Raw genomic sequence first — 13,398 nt, 5'->3', positions numbered from 1 at the left:
ACCCGGCTACCGGGAGCGCTTCCCGTGGCTCCTGAAGTCGCGCAACAAGCTGAGCGGCACGCAGTCCACTGGTATTCCTCGGCCTGCGGGTGTGAAGAGGGTCGGGGGGGAGGAGAAAAAGAAAAGGCTGCTGCTCTCTTATTCATGCCCTCGAGGGCCTAGTCCCTAATCATGTGTGTATCGCGCGCCTTGCGGGGGGGGGGGGGGGGCCCCAAAAAAAAAAACCCCTTAACCCCCTCCCCATGGGGCTGCAAGCAGCGCCGGGGGAAAACAAATTACCCCCCCCCGGGCCCCCTCGGGAAACCTCCCCTGCTTAATGTTTGGGGACTCGAACCCCTGAAGCTTCCCCGGGGGCGGGTTACCCCCCACACGGGTCAGCCTGCCAGCCACGTATCCCCCCAAGCGGGGTCCCCGCGCATGGCATACAGGCGTCCGCCAGACAGCGCAGAGGCTAGGCGACCGGGGAAGGACTAGCTCAAGGGCAACACAGCGTCACCAGCCGTTGGCGCGCAGAACGAGTCTGCGGCCCCCGGTTGGGACGAGTGCGCGACGCGGACGAACCGCTCAATGTGGCCGGCAGCTCGCGCTGCCGGCGGGGTTGGTTGGGGAGAACCGGCACGGGGAAAGCCGGCCTCCCCGGAGGGGTCGCCCCCTGGAGGGGCCCCAAAGGGCCCCCCGGGGGGGCGGGGGTCCCCGCCCCGAGGGGCGGGGGCAGGTTCGTCGCCTCTAGTGCGAGGGAGTCAACCCTTATTGTCAAGTCGGCGAGCGTGTTGTGTATCGAGAGAGAGAGAGCATAGCAGATGCGAGAGCGGCGTCGTCCGGGGAGAGGGAGGTGGTGGGGGAGGGTCAACATCGAGGGCAATTACGCATCGTGCTCCCCGATCGTCTCCGATCTCCATCGCCTGCTCGCTCGGCACGTACTCGGACCATATCGTTCGCACTCGGGGGGCACGGCGAGGGTTAGCGACAGGTGCGGCTTCATTTTCGGTGGCGGGCGAGGGGTGGTTGACGGGGCTGGCTGGGGCTGTAGCCGTTGGTGCAGCAGGTCCAATCACGTCTTCCCATATCTAACCTGGTTTGTGGAGCTCCCGCAACTGTCCTGACAGTCCTGACAGAGTCCTGACAGAGTCCTGACATAGTCCTGACAGAGTCCTGACAGAGTCCTGACAGAGTCCTGGCGGGGTCCTGACGGCGCACGGTCTTCACAGTGCTCACAAGTGCCTCCGAAGAGACTTCCACCTTCCTTCACTGCAACCCTCCTTCCCCTCCCCCCCAGCAGTGAATGATAGACGCCCAGCCCCCCTTTCGACCGTGCGCGCCCTCTGCGGAATCGTCCTGATGGGGCAGTCCTGACGCAAACTTGAGAGTCCTGACAAGCAAACTTGAGAGTCCTGACAGAAACTTGAGAGTCCTTACAGAACTTAGAGTCCATACAGACAAAAGAAATCACCGTGGGTCTCGCGCCACTCGGCTCGACCATGAAAAGCGCACAAGCAAGAGAGGCGCGGCCATGGTGCAGGCAACGTTACAGCCGGCAACGTGCATAGGCAGCAAAGCTCGGCCACGACGTCCATGGCCCGCGCGCCCCCGATTTGCCACCGGCTGACTGACTGCTGACCGAGGCAGCGCCCACGGCAGCGCCCACGGCAGCGCCCACAGCAGCACCCACGGCAGCACCCACGGCAGCGCACACGGCTTGGCTGGCCATGTCAGCCGCGCAGGGACCCTCCCGCGGGTCCAACCCGAAGCGCTCGACCGCTCGACAGCGCAAGTCGGCTGACGGAGCGAGCCGCATAGCCCTCCAGTGCTCACCGCAGGATCAGGCCTGACCGGCCCACGCTCACGGCCTGGCCTGCCTGTGGACCAGCAAACTCGTTGGCTGTACGCGAGGAAAGCGCTGCGTGGCTGGGTCGATACCGTCCCCGTGCGCCCTTTCCCTCAGTGGAGGGCCGTCCCTGCCCTCGGGAGTAACTCGACTGTACACCCCTCCCTACTCTCTAGCTAAGGGCTCTATTCACAGCGGGGACAGTGGTTGTCCTGGCGGAGTCCTGACGGAGTCCTGACAGAGTCCTGACGGAGTCCTGACAGAGTCCTGACAGAGTCCTGACAGAGTCCTGACGGAGTCCTGACAGAGTCCTGACGGAGTCCTGACAGAGTCCTGACGGCCTATTTTGGAGGTTTTCAACTTTGAGGTATTGTAACTATGTGAAGGCACTATGAATGCATCAGTTCTTTGGGAGAGTGCAATCCATTTAGTTATTACCTCCAACTCAAAAAAAGTCTGGTGGCAAACGGGCAATGGGGTCCCTTATGGTGGCCTCTAAGGGTAAGTTGCGGGAGCTCCACAAACCAGGTTATCTACCCTTATAAGTCTCTTGTGCCGGAGCGCCGACTGAAGCCGCGAACGACCTCAATCAAACTCGGCCGTCCCGCAAATCGTCGGGGCCTCAGCTCGGGAGCCAACAGTCGGCGCAGGTTGAGGCTGTCAAGGGCCAGTACACGGACGCAGAGGGGAAGTGCCATGTGGAGGCGTTGCTCTTCGAGGAGTTCGGCGCAATGAGCGCGGGGGTGGAGGAGCTGCTGATGCGGGTGGCTGAGGTGGCGGGCCGGAAGCTCACGTGGTGGCAGTACGACCAGACGTCGTGGTCGGCGCGCGAATGGATGCCGTTTGCGCTGCAGCGACTGTCGGTGCAGCTCTGGGTGGCGCTCGCGGACGAGGCACAGCGCGCCATTGGTGCGGCGTCGCGCGACCGCGAGGGACCGCGGGGGAATGCTAGTGGGATGGGGGGCTCTGAGGGGAAGGGAGCGGGGGGCGCCCAGTAGGGCGCCGGCACCCCAGCGTAGAGGGCGTCGTGTAGCCCTCCTTTTGGTATAACCACAAGAGGGGCAGCCCTCTGGTGGAGGGGCAGCGTCTCCTGCAAGCGTTCCCTTTCCTCGATAGCTTCCCTCCCCACCCCGACCTGCACCTGGCCTCCTCCCGCTGTTTCCACCTCTGTGGATTATGCGCCTCCGCGACTGGGTCTGCGCGGGCTGCCACGCGATCAACCTCGGCCAGCGCCAGTCCTGCTTCTCGTGCGGTGCTGTCAAGTGTGCCAACGCACGTGCTGCCACTCGTCAAGTCACAGAAATCGACGAAGCCGGCCCTCCGCCGCGGATGACTGACACATCGGCTGCCGGGCTTCATCTCGCGTCGACCGACGCCGCCTGCAATGTCGAAGGCACCAGGCCGGCAGCCTACTACGCAGAGGCTGCAGCGCGGAGAGGCGGCTTCAAGCCCGAGAGCTTCCGCGTCCGCGCGAGTGAGGCGGTGACAGCCGGCGGCCGCGGTCACGGCGCCAGACCCGGGCAGCGGCCACGTGGAGACGCGTCTGTCAGCCACCGGGACGCCATCGCAGCGCTCAAGGCGGACCAGCAGGCGGCCGCCAGCAGTGCCGCCGCACCCAAGAGAGCTGCCTCTCTCCCCGCACCATTGACCGTCCGAACTTTGGCGCAGGCGCGGCGAGCGGCAGCCGAGGCGCAGCGGGCGGAGGAGCGGCGCGAGCGGCAGAGGCGGCGCGAGGCTACCGGCGACGCGCGGAGTCGGGGCGTCAAGACTAGCGGAGCGGAGAGTGACCAGCCGCTCGGTGAGCTGCTCGCCTCGCGGGACGAAGTGGACACCCTCTCCGCCTCGCTGTGCGCCGTGATGAGCGGCGTCGTACAGGCGAGCGCCAGACCGCCGGAACAAGGTTGGAGAGGACACGCCGATTAGCGACAGTCAGAGCGCGAGCCACAGCCAGTATGTAACACGCGCGCACCATATTTTGGCTTGAGCTAGTATTAAGAGCGCTAATAACTACCAGCACGGCTGCAGTGTCTAAACACCTCGTAAAATTCTAGCCGACACGCGCGGCGTTCGGCGCCGTTCGTGGTTCGCCACACACACACACACACACACACACACACACACACACCGCTCACCCACGCGCACTGGGCCTTGCACTTTGAATGCCGTGGGGCTCCTGTCGTCAGACGTGGAGACGCGAGGGTTGCCCCCCCTTGCCCCACCACCTCGTGTGTGTGGAGAAGTTTACCTTACCTTACCTTACCTCCCCCGGCGACACAACACATCTCTCCTGTAACTGATAAGACACCGACGACCGAGCTCCGCGCCTGGGGCATGCACCCGCAGCAAGAAGAAGCGCCTTGCGGCGCAAGATCTCCTGGACACCTCTCTCTGCAACTCCGCGATGCGAGACTTGGAGTTGGACTTCTAATCTTCATGCAGTTCTGGCGGGAGCTGTCCCGTAGGGGGGGCGCTAGAGGGCGGTAGGGGGCGTGCACGTACCACGTTGGCCTCATTGTACCGCCCCTTGGCCGCGCGCCGCGCGTGTGAGCGCCATCGGGGAGAGCACGAGGCCAGTCGTGCACGGAGCGCCGCGCTTGGAGACCTGGGCGGTGATCGCAGCACCGGAGATCTAGGCGGCTTTATCTCGTACACTGGCGGGCACGTCGCCCCATGGCGCGCGTAGCTATGACAGGGACCGCGGCCGCGGATCCGGCGGCGGACGGGGCTGGCGCGCAAGCGCCGGCCACCGTCGGGCCGCCGGGGATGCGCCGCGGACGGCCCTGGAATAGCAGCGATCGCGCGCACATGCAAGACTGCCTCATTGCCGCAAGGCTTGCAGGTGTGTCGCAGCTCAGGTATGAGGTCCCTGGCTACGGGACGGCGACCTTCGACCTGAAGCACGAGAAGGCCGCGGGCGACCGCGAGCCGGTGCAGGCGGCGGAGCGCTCGTTCGTCGAGCGCACCGCGCCGCGGAAGGAGGAGCTGACGGAGGAGCAGAAGGATGCTCGGGCCGCGGCTCGCAGGGCCAAAAAGGCCCGGCAGAAGGCGAACAAGGCGGAGAAGGCTGCGGCGGCGGCTGCGAGCGAGGCTGAGCGTGCGGACTACCCGCACGCGCAGCTGCGCGAGAACGTCGAGTTCGTCATGGACGGCCTGGAGGCTGCGGCGCAGGCGGCGCGCATCCCCACCGGGTCCAAGATTCAGGTCGCCTACTCGCTGCCTCCCGAGGGGGGCAGCGGGTTCGGCGACCTGGTGTACGCCACGGTCCCTCTGGGCTCCGTGGCGACCAAGGTCGCCCGGGACTGGCTCGCTAACGAGCTATACGAGCCGTCCCGGGGCGGCAAAATTGATGCGGCCTGCAGGGACCGAAAGGTCGCCGACCTGATCACGGCTGCCGGCGCCTCGGCGCCGGCCGACGCCGTGTTCGGCGGCAGGTTCGCGACGGGCGAGACGCCCCGCTCGACGACTTCCGCCTCCGAGGCGGACGAGGGCGACGGCGCCGGCGGCGATGGCGGGACCGGCTTCGACCTGTTCGGGCCGGACCCCACCCCCATGGAGGACCTTTGAGGCCCTCCCCAGTCTCACCCCACCTTACCTCTGCCCCCCCCTCCCCCCATCCCTCTGCCTCCCATAGGGCAGGATAGCACTAGCATATGCGCCTAGTGCGCACACTGGGCCCACATAGATGTGACCCGCCCGCTCGAGTGCGGCGTCCGGATGCTAGTGCTTGAGAAGACACCACAAACGCGGCACGGCCCGTTTTGGATGTCTGCGGAGATTCTGTCTTAGCACACACAGTGAGTCATTCGGAGTCATTCGATGGCCAGAGTGCGATTGTGTGTGTGCGGGAGTTGGTTTGTCGGGAGGGAGGGGCAGGCTGCTCACCCACGTGCACCGGGCCAGTGCTTGCACTTTGAATGCCGTGGGGCTCCTGCCCGTGTCCGGGCGTGGAGATGCGAGGGTCGCCCCCCCTTGCCCCACCACTTTGTGTGTGTGGAGAAATCTACCTTACCTTACCTTACCTCTCCTGATCCTGCAACGGCGCCTCCGGCAGCCCCGGCGCGACACCAGCGACACCGGCTTTTTTCGCCACCGCCTAGGCAAAGGGAACTCGCGCGCACTGGAAAAGAATGTTACCACTCAACAACGATGACGCAGGGTTCCCACACAGAGTGCTCACAACCACGTAAAGACAAAATGGTCGCTACTGTACTAGTGAGGCTCGCCAACGAGCTCTACGAGCCGTGCCCGCCGCACCGCGCGGATTTCTTTTTCCGGACAGAATTATCTCCCATTGGGAATTCTGTGGACTCTGCGTGCTTCTCCTGAACAAACCGAGAATGGATGAATCAACTTCGAGGCGGGGGCGCTGCAGAAACGATTGGCTGAATCATCAGGCCCACTCCAGAGCTCACTCATGCGGCCCTTGTGAGTGCTCGATAAGCCCGCAGCCCATATACGCAAGGCAGGCCATGTGCCATCGACGGCGCTGTGCCATTCCATGTGACTATTTAGATACGCCAGGGCGGACGCGTCCCTGGCTGTGCGATTCCCGTGCAGTTTTGCCGCCACGCGTGCGATTTCAGCTGCATTCAGCATGCTCTCCGTCTCCCAGATGATCCAGAACCAGCTCGCCAAGCTCGCCGAGGTTGAGAAATCTATCTTTATGGAGGAGCTCAAGGGCTCAGACGCGGGACGCAAGAAGTTTGTGCGCGAGTGGCAGGCGCGCCTCGAGAAGCTCGAATCTGACGCGGGCACCGACCCGCTCAACACCTTTGAGGATATGATCCGTCACCTACGTGAGCTCTACGGCATGGTCAAGGAGGACGCGCACACGCTCTGTGGCACCGACTGGCTCGCACGTGTTTCCTCGCTCGAGGCATGCGGCACCGTCAAGGCGGAGGACGTGAGCGCGCTCGGCAAGCTGCTCAACGAGCTGCAGAAGAATGTGGCGGACGCGCGCGAGCTGAAGCATGCGCTCGGCTCGCCCGTGCCGCTTAAGACGCTCGAGCTTTTCGCGGGCACCGCCCGTTTCTCGCGGGCGCTGAGCGAGCGCGGCTGCTAGCATCGTGTTTCGTGAGACGCCGCGCTGCACCCCGAGAGCGCTTAGGAGCAGACCGATCGGCAGGCGACTCACCAAGCTGTACGAGCACGACATTCTCGAGATTGAGATCTCCAAGCTTCCCGTCTTCGAAGATGTATCATGTATTAAACGAGAACCTTCCGGGCCGCGCAGCTGCGGGCAGTGACTGAGTGACTCCTAGTCCTACGGTCCTACCAGCGCTATTGCAATAGTGTCAGAACGGACCGCTCTACTATACGTTGAGGAAGGGTGCAGAGCGAAGATGTAAACGGAACAGACGCTCCGATGCCGAGTACTCTCACGGCAGCCTGTCCATGACCGTCTCAAGGTCGCCCTTGCTCATATCAAACCTCGCCGGGCCATCCGGGTTGAACGGCTCGTACTCGGCTTCGAGTTGGGTGTGCACCTGCGCCCTCGAGACGCCGAAACGTACTGCGTTGGTCGCGATCGTGTCCAACATCCGACACAGCGCCCCATGCCTCTGCCTGCGGTCGCGGCTGCGGTCGCCGGCGACGAGCTTGGCAGTCCTGAAGGCGATTCCCATAAACGCGTTCTCAAATGACAGGCCCAGATCTTGGCGCGCGTCGGCCGTAATTATGTAGTCGAAGCCCGTTTTTCCTCGCAGCGTCGCTCCTGCGAAACGCGCAAGTTGGAGCTGTCCAGCCGCATGCTCGCCATCTCGCCCTGCAGCGCAGCCTGGAGCTCTGCGCGGCTGGAATCTCCGGCCGCTTTGGCGCACACCTTCTTGTGTGCCTTCCAGTGCGCCTTCTGGCAAACGGGACCGCAATACGAGACCAGCTTGCAGCGTCCACATTTCTGTACGCCGGCGTTCGTGCACTCCGGCCCGGCGCAGACCTCCTCGTGCGGCTGCACAGAGCGAGCCGTGACGTTGGCACCGACTCCCGGCGCCAGGAGGATGTCTCTCCTCTCCTGCGCGGCACAGCGGCGGTCGAGGTGACTCAGCATGTCGTCCGCGAGCTCACCCATGTCCGGCCGGCACCGCGCGAGAGCCGACCGCCATTCGCGGCTCGAAGCGCGATTGGCAAAGAGGCGCAGAAAGGCCCGCTCAGGCTCTGTGCTGTCCACGACGAGCTTCACTCCCCTCATGACGAGCGAATGGCAGTGCACCACGGCGGCCGCAGCCAGAGTAGGCTTTTTCAAGACCTTGGCAAGGTGCTCGAAGAGGGAGATCAGCGCTGCCTCCTCGGCGCCGGCCTCCGGATCCTGCAGGACGAAGGCGCAAAAACGCCGCCTGTTCCCTCCCTTTCGCAAATTGCTGCTGCTGCTCGCCGTCACCAAGAGCTGGAGCGCGCTCTGGAGGACGGGCTCACAGTGGAGGCCCGGGGCGGCGATGGCGCATCGGCACCAGCGCAGCAGCCGCTGGTCTGCCGATATGCTCTTCACCACGTCTTGCAGCGGGAAGCCTTCGACGTTCGTGCTTCCCGACAACCCGCTCACGTCGAAGCGCGACTGTGCGGTGAGACCGGGATACTCAAGGACGTAGAGAGCGGCGGCGGCGCCATCTGGTTCCAGCGTCTCGATGATGTTGAGGCACTCGTCGTGCAGCGCAGGCTCGTTGATGAGCTCGAGGTAGAGCGGTTTGAGCTGGAGCAGTTCTGCGTTTGTGACGCTCGCAGGGCTGCTGACCTCGTACGGAGGCCGATAGCTGCTGCCTCTCAGCCTTCCCGCAGCTTGCAGCTCACGGCGCTCCTGAGCAAGCTTACACGTGGCGAGCAGGGTCTTGCCGTTGAGATCGGCGAGGTGATGTGCGGCCATCACGCTGGCATAAAAAGAATTTTTAGCCCGGGCGCTGATTTCTCCACTCCGAGTTGCCACGCGCCCCTTCTTTGCGTGAAGTGTAACAGTCACATCAAGACAGCTACGGCAGAGACCCGCGCCGCCGCCATCGGCGCCACCGCCTCCCACGCGTTCGTCGCGGGGTCGTACCTCTCCACCGTGCTGAGGGAGTCACCGGCGCTGCAATGCCCGCCCACAGCGTAAAGCTTGCCGCTGAGCACCGCCACGCTGAGATCCTCCCGAGCCACAGCGATCGGCGCCACCGCCTCCCACGCATCCGCAGCCGGGTCGTACCGCTCCACCGAGCTGAGGAGGCCGTCGCCACGCCCGCCCACAGCGTACAGCTTGCCGTCGAGTACCGCCACGCCGAAAGCTACCCGCGGCTCCGCCATCGGCGCCACCGCCTCCCACGCATCCAACGCCGGGTCGTACCGCTCGACTGAAGTGAGCTGCTGGCAGGAGGGCAATTAACCCCACAGCGAGGCCCACCCCACCCACAGCGTATAGCTTGCCGTCGAGCACGGCCACAGCGGGAAAACGACGTGCTGTCGCCATCGGCGCCACCGCCTCCCACGCGTCCGTCGCGGGATCGTATCGCTCCACCGAGCTCAGGAGGTCGTCGTCGTCGTCGTCGTCGAGCACAGCCAGGGCGTGATTCTCGTGTGGCGTTACCATCGGCGCCACAACCTCCCATGCTTTCGTAGTCAGGTCGCACCGCTCGACCGAGTTGGAAGTTGCGCCGTCGGCCTCATCCTCGCCATCAGCCTCGTTCTGGCCGCCCGCCGCGTAGAGCTTGCCATCGAGCACCGCCATGCGGGCTACCGGCTACCGTGCGCGCCGTCGGCATCGGCGCCACAGCCTCCTCCTCCCACTCGTTTGTGGACGGGTCGTACCGCTCCAGCGAGTTGACAAACTCGCCATCGTTGTCTTCGCCGCCGATCACGACCAGGCGCGGCCTCTCGCGCTTCCTCAGCGTCTCCTTCCAGCCGCGGCGCCACGCGCGGCACGTCCCCTTGACGGCGTGCTCCTTGGTCGGCAGCTGGGCGAGGATGTGCGGGGCGAGGTCCGGCGAGAGGAGGACCTCGAAGAGCACCCACTCGGAGGGATGGGAGGACGGCACGCCGCCACCACACAGGGATTTTAAGGGGAGGGGTGTGGTGCGCTAGCCGTCGCCCACCCTTGGGCGTCCGCCTCTTCCTATCTCTCCTCGCAGTCCCTCGCCGACTCTCGCTGCAACCTTCATGCCACCCCGCGGTCGTCCCACTCTCGTCGCAACAAACGAGTGTTAGAGTTGTTTGGTATTGCTAAAAATCTCTCTCTCTCTCTCTCGTCGTTCGTTCTGTCTCTTCTCGCTGGTAATTAATGGTCTCTTCTCGCTCGGCACGCGGCGGCATTTTTGTCATCAGTTACAGATCAGATTGTGGAGCTCCAGTCTGATTGTGCTCGGGCCCGGGGTTGTGCGTTTACGTGAATGAGCTTGCCTGCCTGCGCGTGCACACGGCAATCGCAGAGCAGGTTGTGAATGAGCTTGCCTGCATGAGGCGAGGGCGGCACGGAGCTAAGTGCCTCGCCGCCCTCGCAGGAGTCGCTTAGCCCTTCTTTCCGATCAGCCTAAACGTGGCCACGTGGCCGTCCTACAGCGATGCCAGCGCTCCACTGCTTGCTTGTAGCCGCCGTCGGCCTCGACGAGGCCAGCCAGCGAAGCACTGCCGGCTCGACGAGACACATGGCGACGCGTTGCAGCGGCACGTTCATTGACGCTGGTGCCAACAGTGGCGACTCTTTGCATATGTGGTACACAGCCGAGTCGTGCGCTACCGCGCCGCATGCGCTGCGCCGCAAACCGTGCGCCTGGCAGTGGCCATGGTGGCTGCCTCTGACTGTGCGGCTGTCGTACTGTGCTCTCGCGTATGAACCCAACCCGCAGCTTGCAGGGCAGCTCCTGCACACTGCTGCTGTGTTGCGGCGCAAGCTGGGCGTGCACATTGAGGTTTTCAACGGCACTGCCTTCGCCGAGCTTGACGGCACCGCGATATTCGGCCTCGACAACACGACCGGGAACGCTGAGGGGTCGTCCCTCATGCTCCACAAGCGCACCAAGACTCGCGAGGGGTTGGGGCGCGGGCCAGCGGTGGGCGAACACAGAGTGCGCGTGCGGACGGTGAACGCACTCAGCGTGATCCGTCACGCGCCGCCTGGGCCGGTCGCGCTCAAAATTGACGTTGAGGGGTATGAGGGACGGCTCATGCGCAACCTCCTCCTCTCGGGCGTGCTGTGTCAGCGCGTGCAGAATTTGTTCGTGGAGTGGCATCTGATGGCAAGCCAGGTTGACAAGCGCGATCTGCACCACCCGGATGAAGACATCGAGATGCCCCCCCAAACGATGGCAGTGTACAAGTGGATGCTGAGCACCTTCAATCCAAAGGCGAAAGCACTAGGGCGCAACTGGCAACCGCTTGCCGACAGCTCGTGTAATTTGACACTGTTGAATTGGAGTTGATCGGCACAGTGCCTCGGCGTGCAACATTCATACTTGTGCCGTAACAAGATCATGCCAAGCTTAACACAGCATATGTGCGTGGTAGATTTTTATCGCGTCCCCCAAAAGTGTTCTTTCCTCTGTCTGAACCTTTAGGACCCTCTAGCCTTCATGCTTCAAATCCTCCAATCCGCGCGCGCGAGGCCTCAACGCTTTCTTTCCATAACTGTAATAACATTATCATTAAATAAATCCCTGGCGGGAACGCAAACGCAGGCGACGCCGACGGGCGTCGGGCGGGAGCGGGAGCGGTGGCCGGTGCACACTCACGTGCAGTCTGCAGGGAGCCAGACCCTGAGAGATTTTTAGCAATACCAAACAACTCTAACACTCACACGTCATTTGGGGCGGCTGGAGCCCCTCCAGATACGAGATAGATCTTTATGGTGGTTTAAAGTTTGGCCCTGTTCACGCGCGCGCGAGACGTGCATCCCAGAGCTAAGAGAGACATCGCGAAAACCGCGCCAATAAGTTGCTGCCGACGAGTTCGCCCAACGGCGGCGCGGCGTGCAATAATTGCAAATAGGAAACCGCGCCAGACCGGCGGCGCTGAAGTGGAACGGCGCCTCGCACGGCGGACACCAGCAATAGTAATAATTGACTTGAGACGCCATGGTAGGACGCCGCCCTGAATGATCAAAGCAACCCGAATAATAATAGCCATTGCTCCCTCAGTGTAAACGACTGTCTACCCTTAGCCCTGTTCACGCGCGCGCGAGACGTGCAGACAGGATTGCCAGGTGAGAGCGAATGGCGAGTACCCTTAGCCCTGTTCACGCCTCGCACAACAGAGAGAGAGTCAGATGCGCTCTGCATATGGTGGGACATAAAAGAGAGCGAGTACTTGGGTGAGTAGGCCGTGCGGTCGACGCTGCCGCGCGCGGCTTTGCGCGCGAGGCGGCGCAGCTTGAGAACGGCCCGGTGGGCGAGAAGCCGCCGCCGAACGTCTCGTGGAGCAGCAGGTTGAAGTTGTTGCGCTTGACAAAGATCGCGTCGTGGTAGAAACCGCGATGCGCGCCTTGACGGTAAGCCGTGGCCGTTCTTGTGGTCGAAGGGTGGGCCGGGCTGCCCGCGCGCCTTGCAGCCCATGTTTAGGCGGCGGGCCTTCTCCTCGGTGTTGCCGAAGGCGTAGGAGTGGCCAACGGAGGCGGGTGTGCCGCCACTCGAGGCGTTGCCAACGCCCGTCGAGGAGGTCTTGAGGAGGGGCGTCCAGAGCTTGACTTCATTCACCTCATCGCATCCTCCCGGCCCAGCGTGGCTGCGTGGGGTTCCGCGAGGTCGACCTTGTACCCCTCGTTGTACTGCCGGGTGAGCTCTGGTTTCTCCTTGTCACCGTGCACGACCGGCGCGTTGTTTATGTTATATCCACCTCGAGGAGCACTTACACAGCCGTATTTTTTTCATCTGTAACAGATCCTGAACTTCGGCAGCTCGGCACGTCGCCGACTCCCTGTGTCATTACAATGCTTGCCCTCGCCTCCTCCGCCCCCCTTTCGCTCGTCGTCCAGCGCGCGATGCCCGCCACGGCCCGCCTCGCCACGCCGCGCATGGCCGAGTTTGTCGAGACAGACGCCGCGGTCCTCGACCGCTACATGAACCTGCCGCACCCGGGCCAGGTTCAGGCGGAGTATCTGTGGATCGACGCAAAGGCGCGGCGCGCGCCTCGTGCGGAGAGCCGGCCCGCCCCCTCCCGCCGACGACGCTCTCACGCCGCCCTCGCCTCCACCGGCAGGGCGAGGTTCGCTCCAAGTGCCGCACCATTGACGCCAAGAAGGCGCGCGCACACTCGACCGGCTCTCCACCCGTGCCCCTTCCGCCGCGCTCCACTCGTCCCGCCTCCCACTCCCTCTGCCGTGGCTAGCCGACCACTCTCCCTCGACACGCTCCCCTCGCGACCGCTGCCCTTTCCCTCTTTCTTGGGGCGACGGCAGCCTCGCCGCCTGCTCCCACCACCTCACAGCCTCCGCGCCCCCGCTCCCGCAAAGGCGTCGCTCGATCAGCTGCCGTCGTGGAACTACGACGGCTCGTCGTGCGACCAGGCGCAGCGGCCGCCTCCTCGCACCCGCCCTCCCCGCAAACCCCGCCCTCTGTCGCCGCCGCCCTCGCCACGCGCCCGCGCCACCCTCGCCGCCCCTGCTTAGCCGCCCCTGCTTAGCC

The 13,398-nt window shown here is 63.9% G+C and overlaps 5 protein-coding genes across 5 annotated transcripts; 4 read left to right on the top strand and 1 right to left on the bottom strand.

The window, feature by feature from the left end:
• Window positions 1–3,001: 3,001 nt before the first annotated feature.
• EMIHUDRAFT_250620 (hypothetical protein) lies at window positions 3,002–4,253 on the top strand (the record flags this gene model as incomplete). The annotated part of the gene is made up of 3 exons (XM_005756673.1): window positions 3,002–3,623; window positions 3,701–3,725; window positions 4,169–4,253. The coding sequence occupies 3 exons, from the start codon at window positions 3,002–3,004 to the stop codon at window positions 4,251–4,253; spliced, it is 732 nt and encodes a 243-aa protein (XP_005756730.1).
• Window positions 4,254–4,495: 242 nt separating this feature from the next.
• EMIHUDRAFT_250619 (hypothetical protein) lies at window positions 4,496–5,389 on the top strand (the record flags this gene model as incomplete). The annotated part of the gene is made up of 1 exon (XM_005756672.1): window positions 4,496–5,389. One exon carries the CDS (start codon window positions 4,496–4,498, stop codon window positions 5,387–5,389), a length of 894 nt encoding a protein of 297 aa, XP_005756729.1.
• Window positions 5,390–6,419: 1,030 nt separating this feature from the next.
• On the top strand, window positions 6,420–6,887 carry EMIHUDRAFT_250617 (hypothetical protein; the record flags this gene model as incomplete). Its single annotated transcript, XM_005756671.1, has 1 exon — window positions 6,420–6,887. The coding sequence occupies one exon, from the start codon at window positions 6,420–6,422 to the stop codon at window positions 6,885–6,887; it is 468 nt and encodes a 155-aa protein (XP_005756728.1).
• Window positions 6,888–7,203: 316 nt separating this feature from the next.
• Window positions 7,204–8,681, bottom strand: EMIHUDRAFT_250616 (hypothetical protein; the record flags this gene model as incomplete). Its single annotated transcript, XM_005756670.1, has 3 exons — window positions 7,204–7,560; window positions 7,647–8,129; window positions 8,364–8,681. 3 exons carry the CDS (start codon window positions 8,679–8,681, stop codon window positions 7,204–7,206), a joined length of 1,158 nt encoding a protein of 385 aa, XP_005756727.1.
• A 1,663-nt stretch (window positions 8,682–10,344) lies between these two features.
• Window positions 10,345–11,407, top strand: EMIHUDRAFT_250615 (hypothetical protein; the record flags this gene model as incomplete). The annotated part of the gene is made up of 2 exons (XM_005756669.1): window positions 10,345–11,197; window positions 11,385–11,407. 2 exons carry the CDS (start codon window positions 10,345–10,347, stop codon window positions 11,405–11,407), a joined length of 876 nt encoding a protein of 291 aa, XP_005756726.1.
• Between the last annotated feature and the right edge of the window lie 1,991 nt (window positions 11,408–13,398).

Source organism: Emiliania huxleyi (genome assembly GCF_000372725.1).
Source record: "Emiliania huxleyi CCMP1516 unplaced genomic scaffold EMIHUscaffold_956, whole genome shotgun sequence".
NCBI classification, from domain to species: domain Eukaryota; phylum Haptophyta; order Isochrysidales; family Noelaerhabdaceae; genus Emiliania; species Emiliania huxleyi.
This window is presented reverse-complemented; position numbering and strand designations above follow the sequence as displayed.